General features: G+C 49.1%; 1 protein-coding gene across 5 annotated transcripts in view; it reads right to left on the bottom strand.

Annotated features, from left to right (window-relative positions):
• Nucleotides 1-333: 333 nt before the first annotated feature.
• LOC118372688 (rab GTPase-activating protein 1-like) overlaps nucleotides 334-27,144 on the bottom strand; it is a 172,799-nt gene continuing 145,988 nt past the window's right edge. For all 5 annotated transcript variants that reach the window (XM_052458420.1, XM_052458419.1, XM_052458421.1 and 2 more), the window contains 7 exons: nucleotides 14,181-14,273; nucleotides 12,743-12,853; nucleotides 12,471-12,575; nucleotides 11,035-11,118; nucleotides 10,164-10,235; nucleotides 6,172-6,369; nucleotides 334-4,451 (listed from right to left, as the gene is read on the bottom strand). In XM_052458420.1, the coding sequence (XP_052314380.1) occupies nucleotides 4,329-4,451; nucleotides 6,172-6,369; nucleotides 10,164-10,235; nucleotides 11,035-11,118; nucleotides 12,471-12,575; nucleotides 12,743-12,853; nucleotides 14,181-14,273 (786 nt within the window). In that variant the 3' untranslated portion in view covers nucleotides 334-4,328. The remainder of the gene's footprint in view (nucleotides 4,452-6,171; nucleotides 6,370-10,163; nucleotides 10,236-11,034; nucleotides 11,119-12,470; nucleotides 12,576-12,742; nucleotides 12,854-14,180; nucleotides 14,274-27,144) is intronic.

Genomic DNA, 27,144 nt, shown 5'->3' with positions numbered 1-27,144 from the left:
TTATTATTACTAGTAGTATTATTGCTATTATTATTACTAGTAGTATTATTGATATCATTATGACGATTATTATTATTACTAGTAGTATTATTGCTATTATTATTACTAGTAGTATTATTGCTATTAATACTATTATTATAGCAACAAGAATGTGGTATTCCTTCTATTGATAATGGAGCAGGTCATAAGAGATCCTATAATTGAGTGACTGATAACAACTCTTTATGGAACAGACAACACGCAGGGACGCGAGGTAAAATAGACTGACCTCTAAAGTGTGTGATCCATGCATACATTAGGATGAGAATAAGAATGAAACAAACAACAAAGTGGTCTGAGTTCACATCTTTATATTCAAATGCATTAAGTATAGACAATAATGTAACACACACTACAATGTTCCACACCTTCAGAAATGTTGGATGGATGAAGGTACATTTTGTCATGTAATGGACGAGACAGCAGTTTGTCTGACATTTAAGATGACGGAAAGCTTTTGAGCAAAAGAACATACAGTACCAGTCAAGTTTGGACACACCTACTCATTCAGGGTTTTTCTTTATTTTCACTATTTTCTAGAAATATGTGGGAACTCCTTTAAGACTGCTGGAAAAGCATTCCAGGTGAAGCTGGTTGAGAGAATGCCAAGAGTGTGCAAAGAGGTCATCAAGGTAAAGGGTGGCTACTTTGACTTGTTTAACAATTTTTTTGGTTACTACATGATTCCATATGTGTCATTTCATAGTGTTGATGTCTTCATTATTATTCTACAATGTAGAAAATAGTAAAAACAAAGAAGAACCGGTAGGTGTCCATACTGTTGACTGGTACTGTATGTAGGTCATGATCATCATTAATCTGTGACACAGTACAACAATACATTGTTATTTTAGGCAACATTATTATTTAGTTGAGTTACAGCAGTAGAAATACAAAATTAAAAACTTAATCATTATCATCATTCTTATGTACAACCCAATGCCTTACAGAACGACCTCTTTGTTCTCAGTACATTACACAGGCCTTCCTTCCACTGGCATCACAGACTTAAAGGAAAAATACACTGCAAAACGCATTGATTATGTGGCAAGTGACACTTGGCTTCTTGAATGCTGACATGCAAAACATTTTGAGACTGTATCAAGAGTGGACTAGTGAAAAAAATACAAACAAAATGGATTAGAGTGAATTTTTCCCTTTAAGTAAGCTTAGAAAGATACCATACATTATAAATATGAATGTTAAGGGGCAAAGTCCCCACCCCGACCACACACACACAGACTGTCAGTAGAGAGTAGGACAGAGACCTCTAACGGAGCATTCAGACAGAAATATATTATGTAGAACAACAAACATGTCTCTCTTACATGTAGAATGAGGAATCATGACTGCTCTATTCATAACATTCAACAATGTGCACCCGACTCTTTCAGAGAGAATGCCAGCTTGACCTCTGACAAACCCTGACCTTTGATGACCCCTGACTCATTCTGCCACATAAGCACACAGCCTGAGATTGACGACCAGACAATACCTGTGTGCCATTTCTCTCCCTGTCAGTAGTGTAGGTCGGTAGGTGGCTGGCTGTGACGCGTCTATGTCTATGTTGGGAGAGTGGTGTCCGTGACTAGGATAACATGGCATAAACTTGATTGATGAGGTCAGAGGTCATGAAGGGTCTTCTAGTAGAGAAGCCAGAGGAACAGCTGGTTTCAGAGAGGAGGACGGAACACCAGTCCCTATATAGTAGGATACGTTTGATAGACCAGTAGTATGCCATGTCGGACACAGCCGTGGAGGGAGGAGTCCCAAAGGGGGAGGTTCTGTTCTACGTCTGTGGGTGGAGTCTGAGGCAAGGGAGGGCCACACCCATCTATCTGTCTCTGCAATTCCAGCCACTGAGCTCCCATGCTTTGAGCCCAGCCAGGCTCAGACAGCCCAGAAAGTGCACTGTGAGGACAGCGCCAGGACCAACCACTAGTGGCCTCTGTCTTGACACGGTTACACCAAGTAACCGGACAGACCCAAGGCTGCTGCTTATATATCTACAGTTACCCAGTACATAATGTTTACCATGTTCCCCTCAACCTTCAAGTCAAGGCTTCATCAGTAAGATACTCTTCCTCATATAACTCCCCCTCAGCTCACTATACAGCACCCAGCTCCTATCCTGCTGAACTTCACAGGAAGACCACACTCAAAACATCAGTCACACAGGTAACTGCCAAAATAAAGGAAATGGTAACATAAAGTGTCTTCATAGAGCGCTGGGGCGCCACGAGCCAGAACTACTTCAATGTACCCAGGGCATAGATTCTACAAGTGAAATTCCATCATTTGGTGTTATGTTAATGGAAAAACGCCATCTCAGGCTCCCCTAGAGAAGCTTCACATAAGCCTAGTGGTTAGAGCATTGGACTAGTAACCGAAAGGTTGCAAGTTCAAATCCCCGAGCTGACAAGGTACAAAATCTGTTGTTCTGCCCCTGAACAGGCAGTTAACCCACTGTTCCGAGGCCGTCATTGAAAATAAGAATTTGTTCTTAACTGACTTGCCTGGTTAAATAAAGGTAAAAAAAAGAAAAAAAAAAAAAGTGTTCAATTGGGTTGAGATCTGGTGACTGAGACAGCCATGGCACATGGTTTACATAGTTTTCATGCTCATCAAACCATTCAGTGACCACTCGTGTCCTGTGGGGGTATAGCCATGGTAGCCAAAATAATGACATGTCCAGCATTTTAATACATGGCCATAATGATGGGATGTTAATTACTTAATTAACTCAAGAACCACACCTGTATGGAGGCATCTGCTTTCAAAATACTTTCTATCCCTCATTTAATCGCTTCCATTACTGTGGCAGTTACCTGTACAAACATACGTACTCATGCACACTCACACTCCCCTTAACACTCACACACACATTAATAAACACACCCATACATACACTCTGGTGTGCTCAGTTTTCACTCATGTTTATTCATAAGCATGTTCAGAGTCACACATATACAGAAAAAGAAAGGTATCATAGATCAGAAATGAGAAACGCTCAGTTTGAAAAGAAGGAGGCTGTTATTTAGCTCTGGTAGTACCTAGATTACAGTTGGAGTTGTTGTTGGTGCAAGTAGTCTGGAGAGAGGACAGTAAAATGAAGCGCTGTCTTTCCCATGTCTGGAGAGAGGACAGTAAAATTAAGCGCTGTCTTTCCCATGTCTGGAGAGAGGACAGTAAAATGAAGCGCTGTCTTTCCCATGTCTGGAGAGAGGACAGTAAAATGAAGCGCTGTCTTTCCCATGTCTGGAGAGAGGACAGTAAAATTAAGCGCTGTCTTTCCCATGTCTGGAGAGAGGACAGTAAAATTAAGCGCTGTCTTTCCCATGTCTGGAGAGAGGGCAGTAAAATGAAGCGCTGTCTTTCCCATGTCTGGAGAGAGGACAGTAAAATGAAGCGCTGTCTTTCCCATGTCCGGAGAGAGGACAGTAAAATGAAGCGCTGTCTTTCCCATGTCCGGAGAGAGGACAGTAAAAATGAAGCGCTGTCTTTCCCATGTCTGGAGAGAGGACAGCATAATGAAGCGCTGTCTTTCCCATGTCTGGAGAGAGGACAGTAAAATGAAGCGCTGTCTTTCCCATGTCTGGAGAGAGGACAGCATAATGAAGCGCTGTCTTTCCCATGTCTGGAGAGAGGACAGTAAAATGAAGCGCTGTCTTTCCCATGTCCAGAGAGAGGACAGTAAAATGAAGCGCTGTCTTTCCCATGTCTGGAGAGAGGACAGTAAAATGAAGCGCTGTCTTTCCCATGTCTGGAGAGAGGACAGTAAAATGAAGCGCTGTCTTTCCCATGTCTGGAGAGAGGACAGTAAAATGAAGCGCTGTCTTTCCCATGTCTGGAGAGAGGACAGTAAAATGAAGCGCTGTCTTTCCCATGTCTGGAGAGAGGACAGTAAAATGAAGCGCTGTCTTTCCCATGTCTGGAGAGAGGACAGTAAAATGAAGCGCTGTCTTTCCCATGTCTGGAGAGAGGACAGTTCAGGTAACTCTCTACAACCCCTTCCTTACCTGTTAAATATCAGTAGTATAAAGACCAATGTTGAAGACTCTTTTCTTTTCTGTTTCTTTTTTAATTAAGTATATCATTTAGTTTGGGGCAGTGGTACCTTTGAACTCAGTCGTTATTTAAAACTCCTGTCGTGGTGAGGTTTGGTTCACTCCGGTCAAGTTAGTGGCTGGTACCCCTGACCAAGGGGAGGAGGGGGAGGCTGGGAGAGGAACAGGTCGAGGTTTGGGAGCTGCAGGGAACGGTCTGTGGTCGAGGAGGAGGGTCTCAGGTTAGGTCGTCTCCTTCCCCTGTGCTCCGGTCACGGTCTTGATGGAGGTTAAGGTTCTGTTGAACCAGGTCTTCTTGGCTGCCTGGACCTCGTTCAGGGCCAGACCCAGGGTGTGCTCCAAGTCCTGCAGGGAAGAAAACATACAGAAAGGAGGTTAGGCAAGGGGCAGCATAGCTAGCCCGGGGTAATGGGACAGGAGACTGAGCCTAGAAATCATTCAAACTTGTATTGCCTCAAATTCCCTTCAGGAATTAATTCACGAATTGTTATGATATAGCAGCTGAATTTAAATGAAGTGACATCAGTAGACATCAGTTGCTATAGCCAGGAGAGTTCAGTTGCTATAGCCAGGAGAGTTCAGTTGCTATAGCCAGGAGAGTTCAGTTGCTATAGCCAGGAGAGTTCAGTTGCTATAGCCAGGAGAGTTCAGTTGCTATAGCCAGGAGAGTTCAGTTGCTATAGCCAGGAGAGTTCAGTTGCTATAGCCAGGAGAGTTCAGTTGCTATAGCCAGGAGAGTTCAGTTGCTATAGCCAGGAGAGTTCTGTTGCTATAGCCAGGTGAGTTCATTGGTCTGGGTTAGGGTCAGAGGTCAGTACCTGTATCATTGGTCTGGGTCAGGGTTTGAGATCAGTACCTGTATCATTGGTCTGGGTCAGTACCTGTATCATTGGTCTGGGTTAGGGTTAGGGTCAGGGTCAGTACCTGTATCATTGGTCTGGGTTAGGCTCAGTACCTGTATCATTGGTCTGGGTTAGGGTCAGTACCTGTATCATTGGTCTGGGTTAGGGTCAGTACCTGTATCATTGGTCTGGGTTTGGGTCAGTACCTGTATCATTGGTCTGGGTTAGGGTCAGTAGCTGTATCATTGGTCTGGGTTAGGGTCAGTAGCTGTATCATTGGTCTGGGTTAGGGTCTAGGTCAGTACCTGTATCATTGGTCTGGGTTAGTACCTGTATCATTGGTCTGGGTCAGTACCTGTATCATTGGTCTGGGTTAGGGTCAGTAGCTGTATCATTGGTCTGGGTTAGGGTCAGTAGCTGTATCATTGGTCTGGGTTAGGGTCTAGGTCAGTACCTGTATCATTGGTCTGGGTTAGTACCTGTATCATTGGTCTGGGTCAGTACCTGTATCATTGGTCTGGGTTAGGGTCAGTAGCTGTATCATTGGTCTGGGTTAGGGTCTAGGTCAGTACCTGTATCATTGGTCTGGGTTAGTACCTGTATCATTGGTCTGGGTCAGTACCTGTATCATTGGTCTGGGTTAGGGTCAGTACCTGTATCATTGGTCTGGGTTAGGGTCAGTAGTTGTATCATTGGTCTGGGTTAGGGTCTAGGTCAGTACCTGTATCATTGGTCTGGGTTAGTACCTGTATCATTGGTCTGGGTCAGTACCTGTATCATTGGTCTGGGTTAGGGTCTAGGTCAGTAGCTGTATCATTGGTCTGGGTCAGTACCTGTATCATTGGTCTGGGTCAGTACCTGTATCATTGGTCTGGGTCAGGGTCTGGGTCAGTACCTGTATCATTGGTCTGGGTTAGGGTCTAGGTCAGTAGCTGTATCATTGGTCTGGGTCAGTACCTGTATCATTGGTCTGGGTTAGGGTCTAGGTCAGTAGCTGTATCATTGGTCTGGGTTAGGGTCAGTAGCTGTATGATTGGTCTGGGTTAGGGTCAGGGTCAGTACCAGTATCATTGGTCTGGGTTAGGGTCAGTAGCTGTATCATTGGTCTGGGTTAGGGTCTAGGTCAGTACCTGTATCATTGGTCTGGGTTAGGGTCAGTAGCTGTATCATTGGTCTGGGTTAGGGTCTGGGTCAGTACCTGTATCATTGGTCTGGGTCAGTACCTGTATCTTGCACTCTGCCTCCACCAGTTGTAGTTTGGTCTGGGCCAGTTCCAGCTCCATCTCTCTGAGCTGGTTCTTCAGACCCTCCTTCTCCTCGTCCGTCTCTTCCTCGCTGCCCTCCTTCATCTTCCTCACTGCCTTTAGACGACCCTCCTTGTTGAAGAGGATAGAGCACTTCTCACAGCCCTCCACCTTCAGCTGGGGGAGAGACAGACATCATAGGCCAGGTTACAACATTGCATCTCTAACCCTAAACCTTATCCCATTAGAGATGACCCTACTTGTTAAGGAGGACACTGTACTTCTCACAGCCTTAGACCAGGTCACAGGTTATTCCACAGGTTATTTACACTATATAAATCAGGTCAGGATATACCACAACAATATATAAAGCAGATACAAGTTATTCCACTACACTATATAAACCAGGTACAGGTTATAACACCACACTATATAAACCAGATACAAGTTATAACACTACACTATATAAATCAGGTACAGGTTATAACACTACACTATATAAATCAGGTACAGGTTATAACACTACACTATATAAATCAGGTACAGGTTATAACACTACACTATATAAATCAGGTACAGGTTATAACACTACACTATATAAATCAGGTACAGATTATAACACTACACTATATAAATCAGGTACAGGTTATAACACTACACTATATAAATCAGGTACAGATTATAACACTACACTATATAAATCAGGTACAGATTATAACACTACACTATATAAATCAGGTACAGGTTATAACACTACACTATATAAATCAGGTACAGGTTATAACACTACACTATATAAATCAGGTACAGATTATAACACTACACGATATAAATCAGGTACAGGTTATAACACTACACTATATAAATCTACACTATATAAATCAGGTACAGGTTATAACACTACACTATATAAATCAGGTACAGGTTATAACACTACACTATATAAATCAGGTACAGATTATAACACTACACTATATAAATCAGGTACAGATTATAACACTACACTATATAAATCAGGTACAGATTATAACACTACACTATATAAATCAGGTACAGATTATAACACTACACTATATAAATCTACACGATATAAATCAGGTACAGATTATAACACTACACTATATAAATCAGGTACAGATTATAACACTACACTATATAAATCTACACTATATAAATCAGGTACAGGTTATAACACTACACTATATAAATTAGGTATAGGTTATAACACTACACTATATAAATCTACACTATATAAATCAGGTACAGATTATAACACTACACTATATAAATCAGGTACAGGTTATAACACTACACTATATAAATTAGGTACAGGTTATAACACTACACTATATAAATCTACACTATATAAATCAGGTACAGATTATAACACTACACTATATAAATCAGGTACAGGTTATAACACTACACTATATAAATCAGGTACAGATTATAACACTACACTATATAAATCAGGTACAGGTTATAACACTACACTATATAAATCAGGTACAGATTATAACACTACACTATATAAATCAGGTACAGATTATAACACTACACTATATAAATCTACACTATATAAATCAGGTACAGATTATAACACTACACTATATAAATCAGGTACAGATTATAACACTACACTATATAAATCAGGTACAGATTATAACACTACACTATATAAATCTACACGATATAAATCAGGTACAGATTATAACACTACACTATATAAATCAGGTACAGATTATAACACTACACTATATAAATCTACACTATATAAATCAGGTACAGATTATAACACTACACGATATAAATCTACACTATATAAATCAGGTACAGATTATAACACTACACAATATAAATCAGGTACAGGTTATAACACTACACTATATAAATCAGGTACAGGTTATAACACTACACTATATAAATCAGGTACAGGTTATAACACTACACTATATAAATCAGGTACAGGTTATAACACTACACTATATAAATCAGGTACAGGTTATAACACTACACTATATAAATCAGGTACAGGTTATAACACTACACTATATAAATCAGGTACAGGTTATAACACTACACTATATAAATCAGGTACAGATTATAACACTACACTATATAAATCAGGTACAGATTATAACACTACACTATATAAATCAGGTACAGGTTATAACACTACACTATATAAATCAGGTACAGGTTATAACACTACACTATATAAATCAGGTACAGATTATAACACTACACTATATAAATCAGGTACAGGTTATAACACTACACTATATAAATCAGGTACAGATTATAACACTACACTATATAAATCAGGTACAGGTTATAACACTACACTATATAAATCTACACTATATAAATCAGGTACAGATTATAACACTACACGATATAAATCTACACTATATAAATCAGGTACAGATTATAACACTACACAATATAAATCAGGTACAGGTTATAACACTACACTATATAAATCAGGTACAGGTTATAACACTACACTATATAAATCAGGTACAGGTTATAACACTACACTATATAAATCAGGTACAGGTTATAACACTACACTATATAAATCAGGTACAGGTTATAACACTACACTATATAAATCAGGTACAGGTTATAACACTACACTATATAAATCAGGTACAGATTATAACACTACACTATATAAATCAGGTACAGATTATAACACTACACTATATAAATCAGGTACAGGTTATAACACTACACTATATAAATCAGGTACAGATTATAACACTACACTATATAAATCAGGTACAGGTTATAACACTACACTATATAAATCAGGTACAGGTTATAACACTACACTATATAAATCAGGTACAGGTTATAACACTACACCACAGAGCATCTAAAGGCGTCCGCATGCTTCCCAGCTGAAACAGCTCGGCAGAGTTTGTGTATATATTATGAAGACATTTTGTGATGTTTTTGTTTGTTTTGGGCACACACATTTTTTTCTGGGGGTAAGCCGAAGTCTACACCCCTTCGTCGTTGACTGGTCAACAGTAGTGATTCTTCAATCAAATCTTTGTTGTCATTCAATGAGAGACTACTCGTTTACATTTTTTAACTGAAAGAAATATGAGTTAGAAGTAAAATTGCGTGACTAAGATTTATTTGGCAAAAACATCAAAATAAATGACATATCTTGAATTATCTTAGATTAAAGTTGGCTATTTTGAGGGAGCGTATACTGGCTACGGTTTCAAAATAGAAAAACAGTTCTATTGTCAGTCTTAAGGGAGTATATAAGCACCGCCCCTCCCCCACCCCCGGGAGGTGTGGGATTGAGTCAGTTCAGGCTGCAGCTGCTGTAATGGACAGAGTGGTTGTAAGGAGGCTAGCAAGGGGATGAGAAGAGGTTTTAAGTGTCAGGCTGAGTGTCTCTCCTCCACTGGTGAGACAGTCCCCAGCTGCTTCAAGAGCCCTCTCATCCACCCCATCACCACACCTAGCCTGGACATGAGAAACACTACTGCCCTGGCTGTACTTACCATCCACTATCACTGTTCACAAACGAAGAACTGGGCTATTCTGTTTGTCATCAAAATGGAATCGCAATGGATTCTTCATCATACTCCGCATATAAGACTACTAATGTCTGCATATAATTACACTAAGGCTATAATCATGTATACTACACACTTGACATTCTACATGAGACTAACATCTATACATAAACAGCTAATGTTAATTCGCTAAGCAGCACTACAAACACAGCCACACAAAGAGAGCATCAACATATACAGTACTCTGTCAAGTCATGTGATTGCATGTCATGTGATTGATTGTGTGTCTTGTCGGTCATTTGTTTGTGTGACGTCACGTGTTTTAATACAGTGGTCAGTCATATCTGTCATGTGATTGTCGTGATTGTTTGATGTGATTGCGGTCTGTCATGTGATCGTGTGTCAGGTCATGTGATGATGGGGACTCACCCGGATCTTCTCCACCTCTCCCTTGTTGGCCATCTGCTGTTTCTCCAGACGCTCACTGAGCTGAGAGCAGATCTACAGGGATCAACACAAAGGTCAAACAGAGCACTGAGGTCAACTCCACATAGACACACAAAACTTGTGGGGACGTATTGGACTGTGTGGGGGAGTCAAAGGTCTGAGGGTGTAAGGGTGGGGTGGAGGAAAAGGTCGGAGGGTGTAGGGGTGGGGGGGGGCAAAGGTCGGAGGGTGTAGGGGTGGGGCAAAGATCTGAGGGTATAGGGGTGGGGGGAGTTAAAGGTCTGAGGGTGTAGGGGTGGGGGAGTCAAAGGTCGGAGGGTGTAGGGGTGGGGGGAGGCAAAGGTCTGAGGGTGTAGGGGTAGGGGGAGGCAAAGGTCGGAGGGTGTAGGGGTGTCAAAGGTCAGAGGGTGTAGGGTGTAGGGGTGGGGGGGCAAAGGTCTGAGGGTGTAGGGGTGGGGGGAGGCAAAGGTCTGAGGGTGTAGGGGTGGGGGGAGGCAAAGGTCTGAGGGTGTAGGGGTGGGGGGGAGGCAAAGGTCGGAGGGTGTAGGGGTGGGGGGAGGCAAAAGTCAGTGGGTGTAGGGGTGGGGGAGGCAAAAGTCAGTGGGTGTAGGGGTGGGGGAGTGTCTCTAAAATGTCTGTCTGTCTGCAGTGCCTTAGACCGCTTCCCCACTCAGGAGGCCCTTATCTGTCAGTTGTGATCAAAACATAGTGTAGACAAATGACCTAGACGGCTAATTTACATCCGCAGTCCCTAGGTAAGTAATAAATATGATGTCACTATGTAGAATACAATTTGAAAGTACTTTATACATGTAGAACAAAACTAAACATGGTATATCTCCTGTCAGCTTACCTGTTTGTACTCTCCTATGATGGAACCATTGTTCTTTATCTCAGACTCTGATTTACCCAGCTCCCGTCTGCACATCTCTTTCAGCTGTGGACACACGCAGACGCACGCAGTGATATTATACACTGAATGAATGATTCTCATGGCTGCCTACTGTGACCTACATGATAACCTCCTCTCAGTCAGCAGTCAACTGTCCTTGGGCCTGTATAAACTACCTACAGTAGTGACACACTCAACAAGGAGTGTAATGTAGTCATGAAGAGGACAGCAACAGATGTCCCTTGAGCGACGACATGAGAAATAACGTAGAGAGAGCAGGTAATTACAGGTCCTGTGTTGGGCCAAAGTCCTGGAACACAGGCAGTGGCCACAGTGAATAGGGGAGGACAACATCCCCCTCTGTCTTAAAGAGACAGAAAGACAGAAACAACACTGCTCTCCAATCAAGGTGCATCAACAGACGAGCAATCTGAAGAACATTCAGCGACTCTCCAAAGGACAATGGTATATTTATGGATCAAACCAATACATCAATGTCCATGGTCAGTGGACCTCCGTTCTCTTTTCAAATACTAAAGGAATCTTTTGTTTATTTTAAATGGACAGCCAGCCAGACAGCTAGCCAAACAGACAGCCAGCCAGACAGCTAGCCAAACAGACAGTCAGCCAGACAGCTAGCCAAACAGACAGTCAGCCAGACAGCTAGCCAAACAGACAGTCAGCCAGACAGCTAGCCAAACAGACAGTCAGCCAGACAGCTAGTCAAACAGACAGCTAACCAGACAGCCAACTAGCCATACAGACAGCCAGCTAGCCAGACAGACAGCTATCCCGACAGTCAGCTAGCCAGAGACAGTCAGACAGACAGCTTGCCAGAGACAGTCAGACAGACAGACAGCTATCCAGACAGTCAGACAGACAGCTATCCAGACAGCCAGCTATCCAGACAGCTAGCCAGGCAGACAGCTAGACAGCCAGACAGTCAGTCAGCCAACTAGCCAGACAGCCAGACAGACAGCTAGCCAGACAGTCAGCCAGCTATCCAGACAGTCAGCTAGCCAGACAGTCAGACAGACAGACAGACAGACAGACAGACAGACAGACAGACAGACAGACAGCTAGCCAGCCAGCCAGCCAGCCAGACAGTCAGCCAGCCAGTCAGCCAGCCAGCCAGCCAGCCAGCTATCCAGACAGACAGCTAGCCAGACAGACAGACAGCCAGCCAGCTAGATATACAGACAGCCAGCCAGCCAGACAGACAGCTAGCCAGCAAGACAGCCAGCCAGCTAGCCAGACAGTCAGCCAGACAGACAGCTAGCCAGACAGACAGCTAGCCAGCCAGACAGCCAGCCAGCCAGCTATCCAGACAGACAGACAGCTAGCCAGCCAGCTATCCAGACAGACAGCTAGCTAGCCAGCCAGCCAGCCAGACAGACCTGTGCAGACTCCTCCTCTAGTCGTCTCTTCTCGTCCTCTGAATCCACCAGCTTCTGTTTGGTCATCAACAGCTCCTTGTTCAGAGCGTCTGCTTTCTCCTCAGCCTGAGGGACAGACAGACAGACACATGGGTACGGGTAACAGGTCTACTGACATTAGCTAATGCCAAATGACAAGAAAAACCTAGCAGAGTATTAGAAAATGTATAAACACACATACAGGTTTACAGACTTGCACAAGTAAAAAAGGATTCACGAGGGATGTGTCTTACGTTGTCCAGGTCTTTGCGCAGAGCGATTTTGCTGCTGACCAGTTCATGGGCCAGGTCATCATTCTCCTGCTCCAGACGCATGTTAGCCTCCTGGAGACGACGGTTCTCCCTCTACAGGGGAGGAGAGGAGGAAGGTAAGAGTGAGTGAGTGAGTGAGTGAGTGAGTGAGTGAGTGAGTGAGTGAGTGAGTGAGTGAGTGAGTGAGTGAGTGAGTGAGTGAGTGAGTGAGTGAGTGAGTGAGTGAGTGAGTGAGTGAGTGTGTGAGTGAGTGAGTGAGTGAGTGAGTGAGTGAGTGAGTGAGTGAGTGAGTGAGTGAGTGAGTGAGTGAGTGAGTGAGTGAGTGGAGAGAGGAAGAAGGGGGGGAAGTAGAGATATTGGGAGAGAGAAAGTTAAGAGGACTCAGTGAGATGAATAGTGGAAAGAGTAGAGGATTGGAAAACGAGAGAGTAGCCTGCTGCTGATAGAAGAGAGAGAGAGAGAGAGAGAGAGAGAGAGAGAGAGAGAGAGAGAGAGAGAGAGAGAGAGATAGAGAGAGAGAGAGAGAAGCCTGTTGCTGGTAGGAGAGAGAGAGAGAGAGAGAGAGAGATAGAGAGAGAGAGAGATATAGAGAGAGAGAGATATAGAGAGAGAGAGAGAGATAGAGAGAGAGAGAGATATATAGAGAGAGAGAGAGAGAAAGAAGCCTGTTGCTGATAGAAGAGAGAGAGTAGCCTGTTGCTGATAGAAGAGAGAGAGAGTAGCCTGTTGCTGATAGAAGAGAGAGAGAAGCCTGTTGCTGATAGAAGAGAGAGAGAGTAGCCTGTTGCTGATAGAAGAGAGAGAGAGAGAGTAGCCTGTTGCTGATAGAAGAGAGAGAGAGAGAAGAGAGAGAGAGAGAGTAGCCTGTTGCTGATAGAAGAGAGAGAGAGAGAGAGTAGCCTGTTGCTGATAGAAGAGAGAGTAGCCTGTTGCTGATAGAAGAGAGAGAGTAGCCTGTTGCTGATAGAGGAGAGAGAGAGAGTAGCCTGTTGCTGATAGAAGAGAGAGAGAGAGTAGCCTGTTGCTGATAGAAGAGAGAGTAGCCTGTTGCTGATAGAAGAGAGTGTTGCGGTCTTCCTGTTTCAGTGGACTGGTGACATATATAATGTTACACTATTCTTGTAAATAACATCCTCTGAGAACAACCTTGGTGAAAAAAATGGACCTGTCTGCAGTCCACATTCACCTGCACTGCAGACATGAATGGCATTACAACTAGCTAATGGATTCCACTGGGATGGGATTGCATATGTGTACAAGTAGGTGTACACAGTCTATTTCAGAGACTCCCTGGACTACTGAAGTGTTCTGTGATTACCATCTCTCTTGGGAGAAGATAAGAAAAGTCAATATAATAGAACGACTGAAAGCAAGTAAACAATCTAACACATTGATTGATGAATTGGTTGAGTGTTCGTACCTCATATCTCTCAATGGGAGGCTCCTGCTGCTCCTGCTGTTCTCTCATGCTGTCATATTCCTTCTCATACTTTTTCAGCTTCTTCTGGCTGATCTGTTGAGACAGGGACAGACCCAGTGTAACTGGACAACATCTACAGATGTACGTACAGTAGACGACACAGAGGTGAAGGCTCCCCATAGCCTCTGTCTGATTACAGCTCTAGTCATGGAGCAAAGGCATCTTTGATGACAGTACCAGTCAGGTGACTGGTATCTACACACAAACCTGTGTCAAGCACGAGCTACTTGAAGGTTATCCTGCATGTACATTATAGCACCTCTTCCTATTTAATAAAGACCCATAAACAATCATGCATCTGTCTGTGTGACGCAAAACAAGCTTCATTAACATTTCTTTCGATGCCCTCCTCTTCCCTCCCCTTCTCTCCCCTCCCCTTCTCTCCCCTCCTCTTCTCTCCCCTCCACTTCCCTCTTCTCTCCCCTGATGTGCGTGTGTGTGTGTGTGTGCGTGCATGTGTAAATATGCTCTTTCTCCAGCATGCAGCTCGTTGTAAATGAGATCTATTTAGCCGGCTGTCATTTCCTCCGGCTCAGACCACAGTACAGAACCGGGTCAGTTGTGGAGGAACGGTCCATAATGAACCCAGTGATGGATTCAGCTATAGTGGATAACCTGGCTACATTACTGACACCCCTGCTATCATGGCTCAGGAGCTAGTGGCCGTGTTTGTATCTGGAACAGCACAGGCTACATGACTTTCAATGCTAGCCTTCAATATTGAATGTGTGTGTGTGCGTTTTGTGGCAAATGAGATTTAGGTGGGTCCACAGTCCACAGTGAGGTTGAGACAGAACGGCAGTCCGACAGCTGCTGTCCCAGTCCGACAGCTGTTACAGCTGTTGTCCCAGTCCGACAGCTGTTACAGCTGTTGTCCCAGTCCGACAGCTGTTACAGCTGTTGTCCCAGTCCGACAACTGTTGTCCCAGTCCGACAACTGTTGTCCCAGTCCGACAGCTGCTGTCCCAGTCCGACAGCTGCTGTCCCAGTCCGACAGCTGCTGTCCCAGTCCGACAGCTGCTGTCCCAGTCCGACAGCTGCTGTCCAAGTCCGACAGCTGCTGTCCAAGTCCGACAGCTGCTGTCCAAGTCCGACAGCTGCTGTCCCAGTCCGACAGCTGCTGTCCCAGTCCGACAGCTGTTACAGCTGTTGTCCCAGTCCGACAGCTGCTGTTATAGTCCGACAGCTGTTACAGCTGTTGTCCCAGTCCGACAGCTGTTGTCCCAGTCCGACAGCTGCTGTCCCAGTCCGACAGCTGCTGTCCCAGTCCGACAGCTGCTGTCCCAGTCCGACAGCTGCTGTCCCAGTCCGACAGCTGTTACAGCTGTTGTCCCAGTCCGACAGCTGTTACAGTTGTTGTCCCAGTCCGACAGTTGTTGTCCCAGTCCGACAGCTGTTGTCCCAGTCCGACAGCTGTTGTCCCAGTCCAACAGCTGTTACAGCTGTTGTCCCAGTCCGACAGTTGTTGTCCCAGTCCGACAGCTGTTACAGCTGTTGTCCCAGTCCGACAACTGCTGTCCCAGTCCGACAGCTGTTACAGCTGTTGCCCCAGTCCGACAGCTGCTGTCCCAGTCCGACAGCTGCTGTCCCAGTCCGACAGCTTTTACAGCTGTTGTCCCAGTCCGACAGCTGCTGTCCCAGTCCGACAGCTGTTACAGCTGTTGTCCCAGTCCAACAGCTGTTGTCCCAGTCCGACAGCTGCTGTCCCAGTCCGACAGCTGCTGTCCCAGTCCGACAGCTGCTGTCCCAGTCCGACAGCTGCTGTCCCAGTCCGACAGCTTTTACAGCTGTTGTCCCAGTCCGACAGCTGCTGTCCCAGTCCGACAGCTGTTACAGCTGTTGTCCCAGTCCAACAGCTGTTGTCCCAGTCCGACAGCTGCTGTCCCAGTCCGACAGCTGTTACAGCTGTTTTCCCAGTCCGACAGCTGTTACAGCTGTTGTCCCAGTCCGACAGCTGTTGTCCCAGTCCGACAGCTGTTGTCCCAGTCCGACAGCTGTTACAGCTGTTGTCCCAGTCCGACAACTGCTGTCCCAGTCCGACAGCTGTTACAGCTGTTGTCCCAGTCCGACAACTGCTGTCCCAGTCCGACAGCTGTTACAGCTGCTGTCCCAGTCCGACAGCTGCTGTCCCAGTCCGACAGCTGCTGTCCCAGTCCGACAGCTGCTGTCCCAGTCCGACAGCTGTTACAGCTGTTGTCCCAGTCCGACAGCTGTTACAGCTGTTGTCCCAGTCCGACAGCTGCTGTCCCAGTCCGACAGCTGTTACAGCTGTTGTCCCAGTCCGACAGCTGCTGTCCCAGTCCGACAGCTGTTGTCCCAGTCCGACAGCTGTTGTCCCAGTCCGACAGCTGTTGTCCCAGTCCGACAGCTGTTGTCCCAGTCCGACAGCTGTTGTCCCAGTCCGACAGCTGTTGTCCCAGTCCGACAGCTGTGACAGCTGTTGTCCCAGTCCGACAGATGTTGTCCCAGTCCGACAGATGTTACAGCCGCTGTCCCAGTCCGACAGCTGTTACAGCCGCTGTCCCAGTCCGACAGCTGTTACAGCCGCTGTCCCGGTCCGACAGCTGTTACAGCCGCTGTCCCGGTCCGACAGCTGTTACAGCGGTTGTCCCAGTCCGACAGCTGTTGTCCCAGTCCGACAGCTGTTGTCCCAGTCCGACAGCTGTTGTCCCAGTCCGACAGCTGTTGTCCCAGTCCGACAGCTGTTGTCCCAGTCCGACAGCTGTTGTCCCAGTCTGACAGATGTTGTCCCAGTCCGACAGCTGCTGTTAGAGAAGCCATCAGAGCAGAACAGAAAGACTTGGAGACTAGCAAACTAAACACTACTGACAAAACCTATGACAGGATGAGAGTATCTTCATCCTAAGTATGTGTCTACCCGGATCCGAAAGAGTCATCCCCAAAACTCCAAGTCTTCCAACGTACTGATGAAATAAACTGTGTGCACTAAACAGTGTGTGTCTGTGTACATGTGATCAGTATATAAAGCTTGAATAAAAATTGCATTTTCAAAATCCCAAAATGTTTTTGTTTATTTGTGAGAGAACTTCTTTTGTCAGCTAGAACTGAATTCCCACACTATCACATTATCTACTGAAAGGACCAAATAGTTGACTGTAGCAGTTGAGTGAGAGAGAAAAATGCCCTGCCTGCCTGCCTGGCCTGCCTGCCTGGCCTGCCTGGCCTGCCTGCCTGGCCTGCCTGGCCTTGCCTGGCCTGCCTGGCCTGCCTGCCTGGCCTGCCTGGCCTGCCCTGCCTGCGTGTGTGCGTGTGGGTGTGTGCGTGTCTGTTGTTAGAGTTCACCTCTAATCCTGCACCTGAGTGCTATATAAACCACACAAACACAGGAACCAGGCTCTGGAACTAAGTACATTTATGGAACAGCACAACCACACAAATACAGTGCTTACAAAAAAGGGAAGGATATGTGTGTGTGTGTGTCTGTGTGTCTGTGCCTGTGTGTGTTTCACTGTGTATGCACTATACAGACTGTGTGTGTGTGTGTGTGTGTGTGTGTGTGTGTGTGTGTGTGTGTGTGTGTGTGTGTGTGTGTGTGTGTGTGTGTGTGTGTGTTTCACCGTGTATGCACTATACAGACTGTGTGTGTGTGTGTGTTTCACTGTGTATGCACTATACAAACTGTGTGTGTGGTTCACTGTGTATGCACTATACAGACTGTGTGTGTGTTTCACTGTGTATGCACTATACAGACTGTGTGTGTGTGTGTGTGTGTTTCACTGTGTATGCACTATACAGACTGTGTGTGTGTTTCACTGTGTATGCACTATACAGACTGTGTGTGTGTGTTTCACTGTGTATGCACTATACAGACTGTGTGTGTGTTTTTCACTGTGTATGCACTATACAGACTGTGTGTGTGTGTTTCACTGTGTATGCACTATACAGAAAGTGTGTGTGTGGTGTGTGTGTGTGTTTCACTGTGTATGCACTATACAGACTGTGTGTGTGTTTCACTGTGTATGCACTATATAGACTGTGTGTGTGTTTCACTGTGTATGCACTATATAGACTGTGTGTGTGTGTGTGTGTGTGTGTGTGTGTGTGTGTGTGTGTTTCACTGTGTATGCACTATACAGACTGTGTGTGTGTTTCACTGTGTATGCACTATATAGACTGTGTGTGTGTGTGTGTGTGTGTGTGTGTGTGTGTGTGTGTGTGTGTGTGTGTGTGTGTGTGTTCACTGTGTATGCACTATACAGACTGTGTGTGTGTTTCACTGTGTATGCACTATACAGACTGTGTGTTTCACTGTGTATGCACTATACAGACTGTGTGTTTCACTGTGTATGCACTATACAGACTGTGTGTTTCACTGTGTATGCACTATACAGAGAGTGTGTGTGTGGTGTGTGTGTGTTTCACTGTGTATGCACTATACAGACTGTGTGTGTGTGTGTGTTTCACTGTTTATGCACTATACAGACTGCGTGTGTGTGTTTCACTGTGTATGCACTATACAGACTGTGTGTGTGTTTTTCACTGTGTATGCACTATACAGAGAGTGTGTGTGTGGTGTGTGTGTGTTTCACTGTGTATGCACTATACAGACTGTGTGTGTGTGTGTGTGTGTGTTTCACTGTGTATGCACTATACAGACTGTGTGTTTCACTGTGTATGCACTATACAGACTGTGTGTTTCACTGTGTATGCACTATACAGACTGTGTGTTTCACTGTGTATGCACTATACAGACTGTGTGTGTGTTTCACTGTGTATGCACTATACAGACTGTGTGTGTGTTTCACTGTTTATGCACTATACAGACTGTGTGTGTGTTTTTCACTGTGTATGCACTATACAGAGAGTGTGTGTGTGGTGTGTGTGTGTTTCACTGTGTATGCACTATACAGACTGTGTGTGTGTGTGTGTTTCACTGTTTATGCACTATACAGACTGCGTGTGTGTGTTTCACTGTGTATGCACTATACAGACTGTGTGTGTGTTTTTCACTGTGTATGCACTATACAGAGAGTGTGTGTGTGGTGTGTGTGTGTTTCACTGTGTATGCACTATACAGACTGTGTGTGTGTGTGTGTGTGTTTCACTGTGTATGCACTATACAGACTGTGTGTGTGTGTGTGTGTGTTTCACTGTGTATGCACTATACAGACTATGTGTGTGTGTGTTTCACTGTGTATGCACTATACAGACTGTGTGTTTCACTGTGTATGCACTATACAGACTGTGTGTGTGTGTGTGCGTGTGTTTCACTGTTTATGCACTATACAGACTGTGTGTGTGTGTGTGTTTCACTGTTTATGCGCTATACAGACTGTGTGTGTGTGTGTGTGTGTGTGTGTGTGTGTGTGTGTGTGTGTGTGTGTGTGTGTGTGTGTGTGTGTGTGTGTGTGTGTGTGTGTGTGTGTGTGCGTGTGTGTGTGCGTGTTTCACTGTGTATGCACTATACAGACTGTGTGTGTGTACTGCCTGTAAACAGTGGCTATGCTGTACGCCTCTCTCTTACTGAAGCCACAGTAGAAAACAACTGGTTGATTCTGAGCAGAGTCCCTGGGACTAATATTACAGTAATACCTGCTTGCCTCTGTAAAGTAGCTTGTACAGACTAAAGTAGAGTAACATTACCTCAATGGTAATCTACCAGTGATGTAAGGTAGCTCAGTGGGAGACTGGTAGAGCCCCTGGGCAGAACAGGGTGGTAGAGAGTGGGAAATAAGAGAGAAGGAGAGGAGAGAGGAACAGAGGAGAGAGGAGGGGCCGGGGGCTGAGAGGAGAGACAGGAGGCTCAGAGGAGAGGCAGGGAGCTGTGAGGAAAGTAGAGGCAGGAGGCTGAGAGGAAGCAGGAGGTTGAAAGGAGAGGAGAGGCAGGAGGCTGCAAGGAGAGGAGAGGCAAGAGGCTGAGGGGAGAGGCAGGGGGTTGAGGGGAGAAGCAGGGGGTTGAGGGGAGAGGCAGGAGGCTGAGGGGAGAGGCAGGAGGCTGAGGGGAGAGGCAGGAGGCTGAGGGGAGAGGCAGGATAGGGTAGGGGGTTGAGGGGAGAAGCAGGAGGTTGAGGGGAGAGGCAGGGGGGTGAGGGGAGAGGCAGGGGGTTGAGGGGAGAGGCAGGGGGTGAGGGGAGAAGCAGGGAGAGGCAGGAGGCTGAGGGGAGAGGCAGGAGGCTGAGGGGTGAGGCAGGATAGGGTAGGGGTTGAGGGGAGAAGCAGGAGGTTGAGGGGAGAGGCAGGGTAGGGGGTTGAGAGGAGAGGCAGGAGGCTGAGGGGTGAGGCAGGATAGGGTAGGGGGTTGAGGGGAGAAGCAGGAGGTTGAGGGGAGAGGCAGGAGGCTGAGGGGAGAGGCAGGATAGGGTAGGGGTTGAGGGAGAAGCAGGAGGTTGAGGGAGAGGCAGGGGTTGAGGGGAGAAGCAGGGGTTGAGGGAGAGGCAGGGGGTTGAGGGGAGAAGCAGGGGAGAGGCAGGAGGCTGAGGGAGAGGCAGGAGGCTGAGGGGTGAGGCAGGATAGGGTAGGGGGTTGAGGGGAGAAGCAGGAGGTTGAGGGGAGAGGCAGGGTAGGGGGTTGAGAGGAGAGGCAGGGGGTTGAGGGGTGAGGCAGGATAGGGTAGGGGTTGAGGGAGAAGCAGGAGGTTGAGGGGAGAGGCAGGAGGTTGAGGGGAGAGGCAGGGGTTGAGGGAGAAGCAGGAGGTTGAGGGGAGAGGCAGGGGGTTGAGGGGAGAAGCAGGAGGTTGAGGGGAGAGGCAGGGTAGGGGGTTGCGAGGAGAGGCAGGGGGTTGAGGGAGAGGCAGGGGTTGAGGGAGAGGCAGGGGTTGAGGGAGAGGCAGGGGGTTGAGGGGAGAGGCAGGGAGTTGAGGGGAGAGGCAGGGGGTTGAGGGGAGAGGCAGGGGGTTGAGAGGAGAGGCAGGAGTTGAGGGGAGAGGCAGGGGGTTGAGGGGAGAGGCAGGGGGTTGAGGGAGAGGCAGGAGTTGAGGGGAGGCAGGAGGTTGAGGGGAGAGGCAGGGTAGGGGGTTGAGAGGAGAGGCAGGGGGTTGAGGGGTGAGGCAGGATACGGTAGGGGGTTGAGGGGAGAAGCAGGAGGTTGAGGGGAGAGGCAGGGAGTTGAGGGGAGAGGCAGGGAGTTGAGGGGAGAGGCAGGGAGTTGAGGGGAGAGGCAGGGGGTTGAGGGGAGAGGCAGGGAGTTGAGGGGAGAGGCAGGGGTTGAGAGGAGAGGCAGGGGGTTGAGAGGAGAGGGAGGGGGTTGAGGGGAGAGGCAGGGATTGAGGGGAGAGGCAGGGGGTTGAGGGGAGAGGCAGGGGGTTGAGGGGAGAGGCAGGGGGTTGAGGGAGAGGCAGGGGGTTGAGGGGAGAGGCAGGGAGTTGAGGGGAGAGCAGGGTAGGGGGTTGAGAGGAGAGGCAGGGGGTTGAGGGGTGAGGCAGGATACGGTAGGGGGTTGAGGGGAGAAGCAGGAGGTTGAGGGGAGAGGCAGGGAGTTGAGGGGAGAGGCAGGGGGTTGAGGGGAGAGGCAGGGGGTTGAGGGGAGAGGCAGGGGTTGAGGGGAGAGGCAGGAGTTGAGGGGAGAGGCAGGGGGTTGAGAGGAGAGGCAGGGGGTTGAGAGGAGAGGGAGGGGGTTGAGGGGAGAGGCAGGGGATTGAGGGGAGAGGCAGGGGGTTGAGGGGAGAGGCAGGGGGTTGAGGGGAGAGGCAGGAGTTGAGGGAGAGGCAGGAGGTTGAGGGGAGAGGCAGGGTAGGGGGTTGAGAGGAGAGGCAGGGGGTTGAGGGGTGAGGCAGGATACGGTAGGGGGTTGAGGGGAGAAGCAGGAGGTTGAGGGAGAGGCAGGAGTTGAGGGGAGAGGCAGGGGGTTGAGGGGAGAGGCAGGGAGTTGAGGGGAGAGGCAGGGGGTTGAGGGGAGAGGCAGGGAGTTGAGGGAGAGGCAGGGGTTGAGAGGAGAGGCAGGGGTTGAGAGGAGAGGGAGGGGGTTGAGGGGAGAGGCAGGGGGTTGAGGGGAGAGGCAGGGGGTTGAGGGGAGAGGCAGGGGGTTGAGGGGAGAGGCAGGGGGTTGAGGGGAGAGGCAGGGGGTTGAGGGGAGAGGCAGGGGGTTGAGGGGAGAGGCAGGGGGTTGAGAGGAGAGGCAGGGGGTTGAGGGGAGAGGCAGGGGGTTGAGGGGAGAGGCAGGGGTTGAGGGGAGAGGCAGGGGGTTGAGGGAGAGGCAGGGGTTGAGGGGAGAGGCAGGGGTTGAGGGGAGAGGCAGGGGGTTGAGGGGAGAGGCAGGGGATTGAGGGGAGAGGCAGGGGTTGAGGGAGAGGCAGGGGGTTGAGGGGAGAGGCAGGGGGTTGAGGGGAGAGGCAGGGGGTTGAGGGGAGAGGCAGGGGGTTGAGAGGAGGGGCAGGGGGTTGAGAGGAGGGGCAGGGGGGTTGAGAGGAGGGGCAGGGGATTGAGGGGAGAGGCAGGGGGTTGAGGGAGAGGCAGGGGGTTGAGGGGAGAGGCAGGGGGTTGAGGGAGAGGCAGGGGGCTGAGGGAGAGGCAGGGGGTTGAGAGGAGAGGCAGGGGGTTGAGAGGAGAGGGAGGGGGTTGAGGGGAGAGGCAGGGGATTGAGGGGAGAGGCAGGGGGTTGAGGGGAGAGGCAGGGGGTTGAGGGGAGAGGCAGGAGTTGAGGGGAGAGGCAGGAGGTTGAGGGGAGAGGCAGGGTAGGGGGTTGAGAGGAGAGGCAGGGGGTTGAGGGGTGAGGCAGGATACGGTAGGGGTTGAGGGAGAAGCAGGAGGTTGAGGGGAGAGGCAGGGAGTTGAGGGGAGAGGCAGGGGGTTGAGTGGAGAGGCAGGAGTTGAGGGGAGAGGCAGGGGGTTGAGGGGAGAGGCAGGAGTTGAGGGAGAGGCAGGGGGTTGAGAGGAGAGGCAGGGGGTTGAGAGGAGAGGGAGGGGGTTGAGGGGAGAGGCAGGGGGTTGAGGGGAGAGGCAGGGGATTGAGGGGAGAGGCAGGGGGTTGAGAGGAGAGGCAGGGGGTTGAGGGGAGAGGCAGGGGGTTGAGGGGAGAGGCAGGGGGTTGAGAGGAGAGGCAGGGGGTTGAGGGGAGAGGCAGGGGTTGAGGGGAGAGGCAGGGGGTTGAGGGGAGAGGCAGGGGATTGAGGGGAGAGGCAGGGGGTTGAGGGGAGAGGCAGGGGGTTGAGGGGAGAGGCAGGGGGTTGAGGGGAGAGGCAGGGGGTTGAGGGGAGAGGCAGGGGGTTGAGAGGAGGGGCAGGGGTTGAGAGGAGGGGCAGGGGGTTGAGGGGAGAGGCAGGGGGTTGAGGGGAGAGGCAGGGGGTTGAGGGAGAGGCAGGGGGTTGAGGGGAGAGGCAGGGGGTTGAGGGGAGAGGCAGGGGGTTGAGAGGAGAGGCAGGGGGTTGAGGGGAGAGGCAGGGAGTTGAGGGGAGAGGCAGGGAGTTGAGGGGAGAGGCAGGGGGTTGAGGGAGAGGCAGGGGGTTGAGGGGAGAGGCAGGGGGTTGAGGGGAGAGGCAGGGGGTTGAGGGAGAGGCAGGGGGCTTGAGGGGAGAGGCAGGGGGTTGAGGCGAGAGGCAGGGGGTTGAGGGGAGAGGCAGGGGGTTGAGGGGAGAGGCAGGGGTTGAGGGAGGAGGCAGGGGGTTGAGGGGAGAGGCAGGGGGTTGAGGGGAGAGGCAGGGGGTTGAGGGGAGAGGCAGGGGGTTGAGGGGAGAGGCAGGGGGGTGAGAGGAGAGGCAGGGGGTTGAGGGGAGAGGCAGGGATTGAGGGGAGAGGCAGGGATTGAGGGAGAGGCAGGGGATTGAGGGGAGAGGCAGGGGATTGAGGGGAGAGGCAGGGGGTTGAGAGGAGAGGCAGGGGGCTGAGAGGAGAGGCAGGGGGTTGAGGGAGAGGCAGGGATTGAGGGGAGAGGCAGGGGGTTGAGAGGAGAGGCAGGGGGTTGAGAGGAGGGGCAGGGATTGAGGGAGAGGCAGGGATTGAGGGAGAGGCAGGGGTTGAGGGGAGAGGCAGGGGGTTGAGGGGAGAGGCAGGGGGCTGAGGGGAGAGGCAGGGATTGAGGGGAGAGGCAGGGGGCTTGAGAGGAGAGGCAGGGGGTTGAGAGGAGGGGCAGGGGATTGAGGGGAGAGGCAGGGGTTGAGAGGAGAGGGAGGGGGTTGAGGGAGAGGCAGGGGTTGAGAGGAGAGGCAGGGGGTTGAGGGGAGAGGCAGGGGGTTGAGGGGAGAGGCAGGGGTTGAGGGAGAGGCAGGGGATTGAGGGGAGAGGCAGGGGGTTGAGAGGAGAGGCAGGGGGTTGAGAGGAGGGGCAGGGGATTGAGGGGAGAGGCAGGGGGTTGAGAGGAGAGGCAGGGGGTTGAGAGGAGGGGCAGGGGATTGAGGGGAGGCAGGCAGGGGCTGAGAGGAGAGGCAGGGGGTTGAGAGGAGGGGCAGGGGGTTGAGGGGAGAGGCAGGGGGTTGAGAGGAGAGGCAGGGGGTTGAGAGGAGGGGCAGGGATTGAGGGGAGAGGCAGGGGGTTGAGAGGAGAGGCAGGGGTTGAGAGGAGGGGCAGGGATTGAGGGGAGAGGCAGGGGTTGAGAGGAGAGGCAGGGGTTGAGGGGAGAGGCAGGGGGTTAAGAGGAGAGGCAGGGGGTTAAGAGGAGAGGCAGGGGGTTGAGGGAGAGGCAGGGGGTTAAGAGGAGAGGCAGGGGTTGAGAGGAGGGGCAGGGGATTGAGGGGAGAGGCAGGGGGTTGAGAGGAGAGGCAGGGGGTTGAGGGGAGAGGCAGGGGGTTGAGGGAGAGGCAGGGGTTGAGAGGAGGGCAGGGATTGAGGGGAGAGGCAGGGGATTGAGGGGAGAGGCAGGGGGTTGAGGGGAGAGGCAGGGGTTGAGAGGAGAGGCAGGGGGTTAAGAGGGGAGGCAGGGGGTTAAGAGGAGGCAGGGGGGGTTAAGAGGGGAGGCAGGGGATTGAGGGAGAGGCAGGGGATTGAGGGGAGAGGCAGGGGGTGAGGGGAGAGGCAGGGGGTTGAGAGGAGGGGCAGGGGATTGAGGGGAGAGGCAGGGGATTGAGGGAGAGGCAGGGGGTTGAGGGGAGAGGCAGGGGTTGAGAGGAGAGGCAGGGGGTTAAGAGGGGAGGCAGGGATTGAGGGGAGGCAGGGGTTGAGGGGAGAGGCAGGGGTTGAGGGGAGAGGCAGGGGATTGAGGGGAGAGGCAGGGGGTTGAGGGGAGAGGCAGGAGGTTAAGAGGAGAAAGGAATCTGATCCACCTCTCAGATCCTGCCACCTGGCTCTGGGTTTCGTTTTGTCCTTGTGGTCGACGCAGTAACATAATTAGATTTCTGGTGACAGCTTGGTGACACTGAGGATCTCAGTGTGTGTGTTTGTGTGTCACTCTGAGGACCTGCCTGCACCTCTCAGCCCTTAAGATCCTTATCCTTCTCTAAAACGCCTCTCTACCAGGGAGCGGGGTCAGGTGACCAGACCTGTCAAAAAGGTCACATCAGAGGTATATGACCTCCGGCCTAACCCCTACGCCTACCTTAGTTATAACATACCCTTTAATTACTGGTCATGTGATCATTACTGCCATTACAAAAAAACAATTGATATGGTAGACGGTTGTGTTATATGATATAGATATAACCCATGAGACAAGAGAGGTCTGTTCTATAGCCAGCTGACCAAACAGAACACCTGTCTGAATCAGAGGACACAGGTGATCTCTGACCAAATGGACTGTATGTGTTATGTAATGTAGTTTAGGATGAGCCAACCTCCTCTGAGGTTTTAGATGTCGTCCAAATTCAAAATATTTAGATCAAATGTCTAAAATAAATCTGTTTAAGCACACACCAGAGTTTCTAGGTCCAGGCAGAGCAGAGGTATGCTGTTTGGGATTAGACAAATACATCTGAGAATTATTGCAGATGTTTTTAGGTGTTTTAGATTTCCAAAGATGTAGATACATTCATATAAGATGTAAAATATTAGGGACTTTCTAGGTCAGTAAAGAGCACAGGAGATAAGGTTATTCACAGGCTATAGCTGCCAGTTTCTACTACAGCTCAACACTGCCCTCCACAGGTTATTGAGGAGTAGTATTCCATTTCAGTCATACAGTACTGAATGCTTCCTGATCCACCCATTATTGAAGCATATAAATTGCTCCATTAGAATCAAAGCCTCATGTATAGCTGGTAATTGATCCACTCATTTTCCAGTAAGAAGGAATGCACTCCCTGCATTCAATCTAATTCACCCAGCTGTCCTTTAGCTTGTAAAAGGGACTCAATTCTGACTGTTTGTGTGTTTCTACTGTACAGCCACACAGTTACTTCCTTGTACAGTATGCAAACCAAACCCTAATCAAGACACAAACCGAAGACAATATTAAGTGACTCAATTGACCAGAGTAGATTCAAACTAAAGAGAAAACAACATGACAGAGTTAGCCAGGGTAGATTCAACATGACACAGAGTTAGCCAGGGTAGATTCAACATGACAGTTAGCCAGGGTAGATTCAACATGACAGAGTTAGCCAGGGTAGATTCAACATGACAGAGTTAGCCAGGGTAGATTCAACATGACAGAGTTAGCCAGGGTAGATTCAACATGACAGAGTTAGCCAGGGTAGATTCAACATGACAGAGTTAACCAGGGTAGATTCAACATGACAGAGTTAGCCAGGGTAGATTCAACATGACAGAGTTAACCAGGGTAGATTCAACATGACAGAGTTAACCAGGGTAGATTCAACATGACAGAGTTAGCCAGGGTAGATTCAACATGACAGAGTTAGCCAGGGTAGCTTCAACATGACAGAGTTAACCAGGGTAGATTCAACATGACAGAGTTAACCAGGGTAGATTCAACATGACAGAGTTAACCAGGGTAGATTCAACATGACAGAGTTAGCCAGGGTAGATTCAACATGACAGAGTTAGCCAGGGTAGATTCAACATGACAGAGTTAGCCAGGGTAGATTCAACATGACAGAGTTAGCCAGGGTAGATTCAACATG

The sequence above is a fragment of the Oncorhynchus keta genome, chromosome 12 (assembly GCF_023373465.1).
Source record: "Oncorhynchus keta strain PuntledgeMale-10-30-2019 chromosome 12, Oket_V2, whole genome shotgun sequence".
NCBI lineage: Eukaryota > Metazoa > Chordata > Actinopteri > Salmoniformes > Salmonidae > Oncorhynchus > Oncorhynchus keta.
This window is presented reverse-complemented; position numbering and strand designations above follow the sequence as displayed.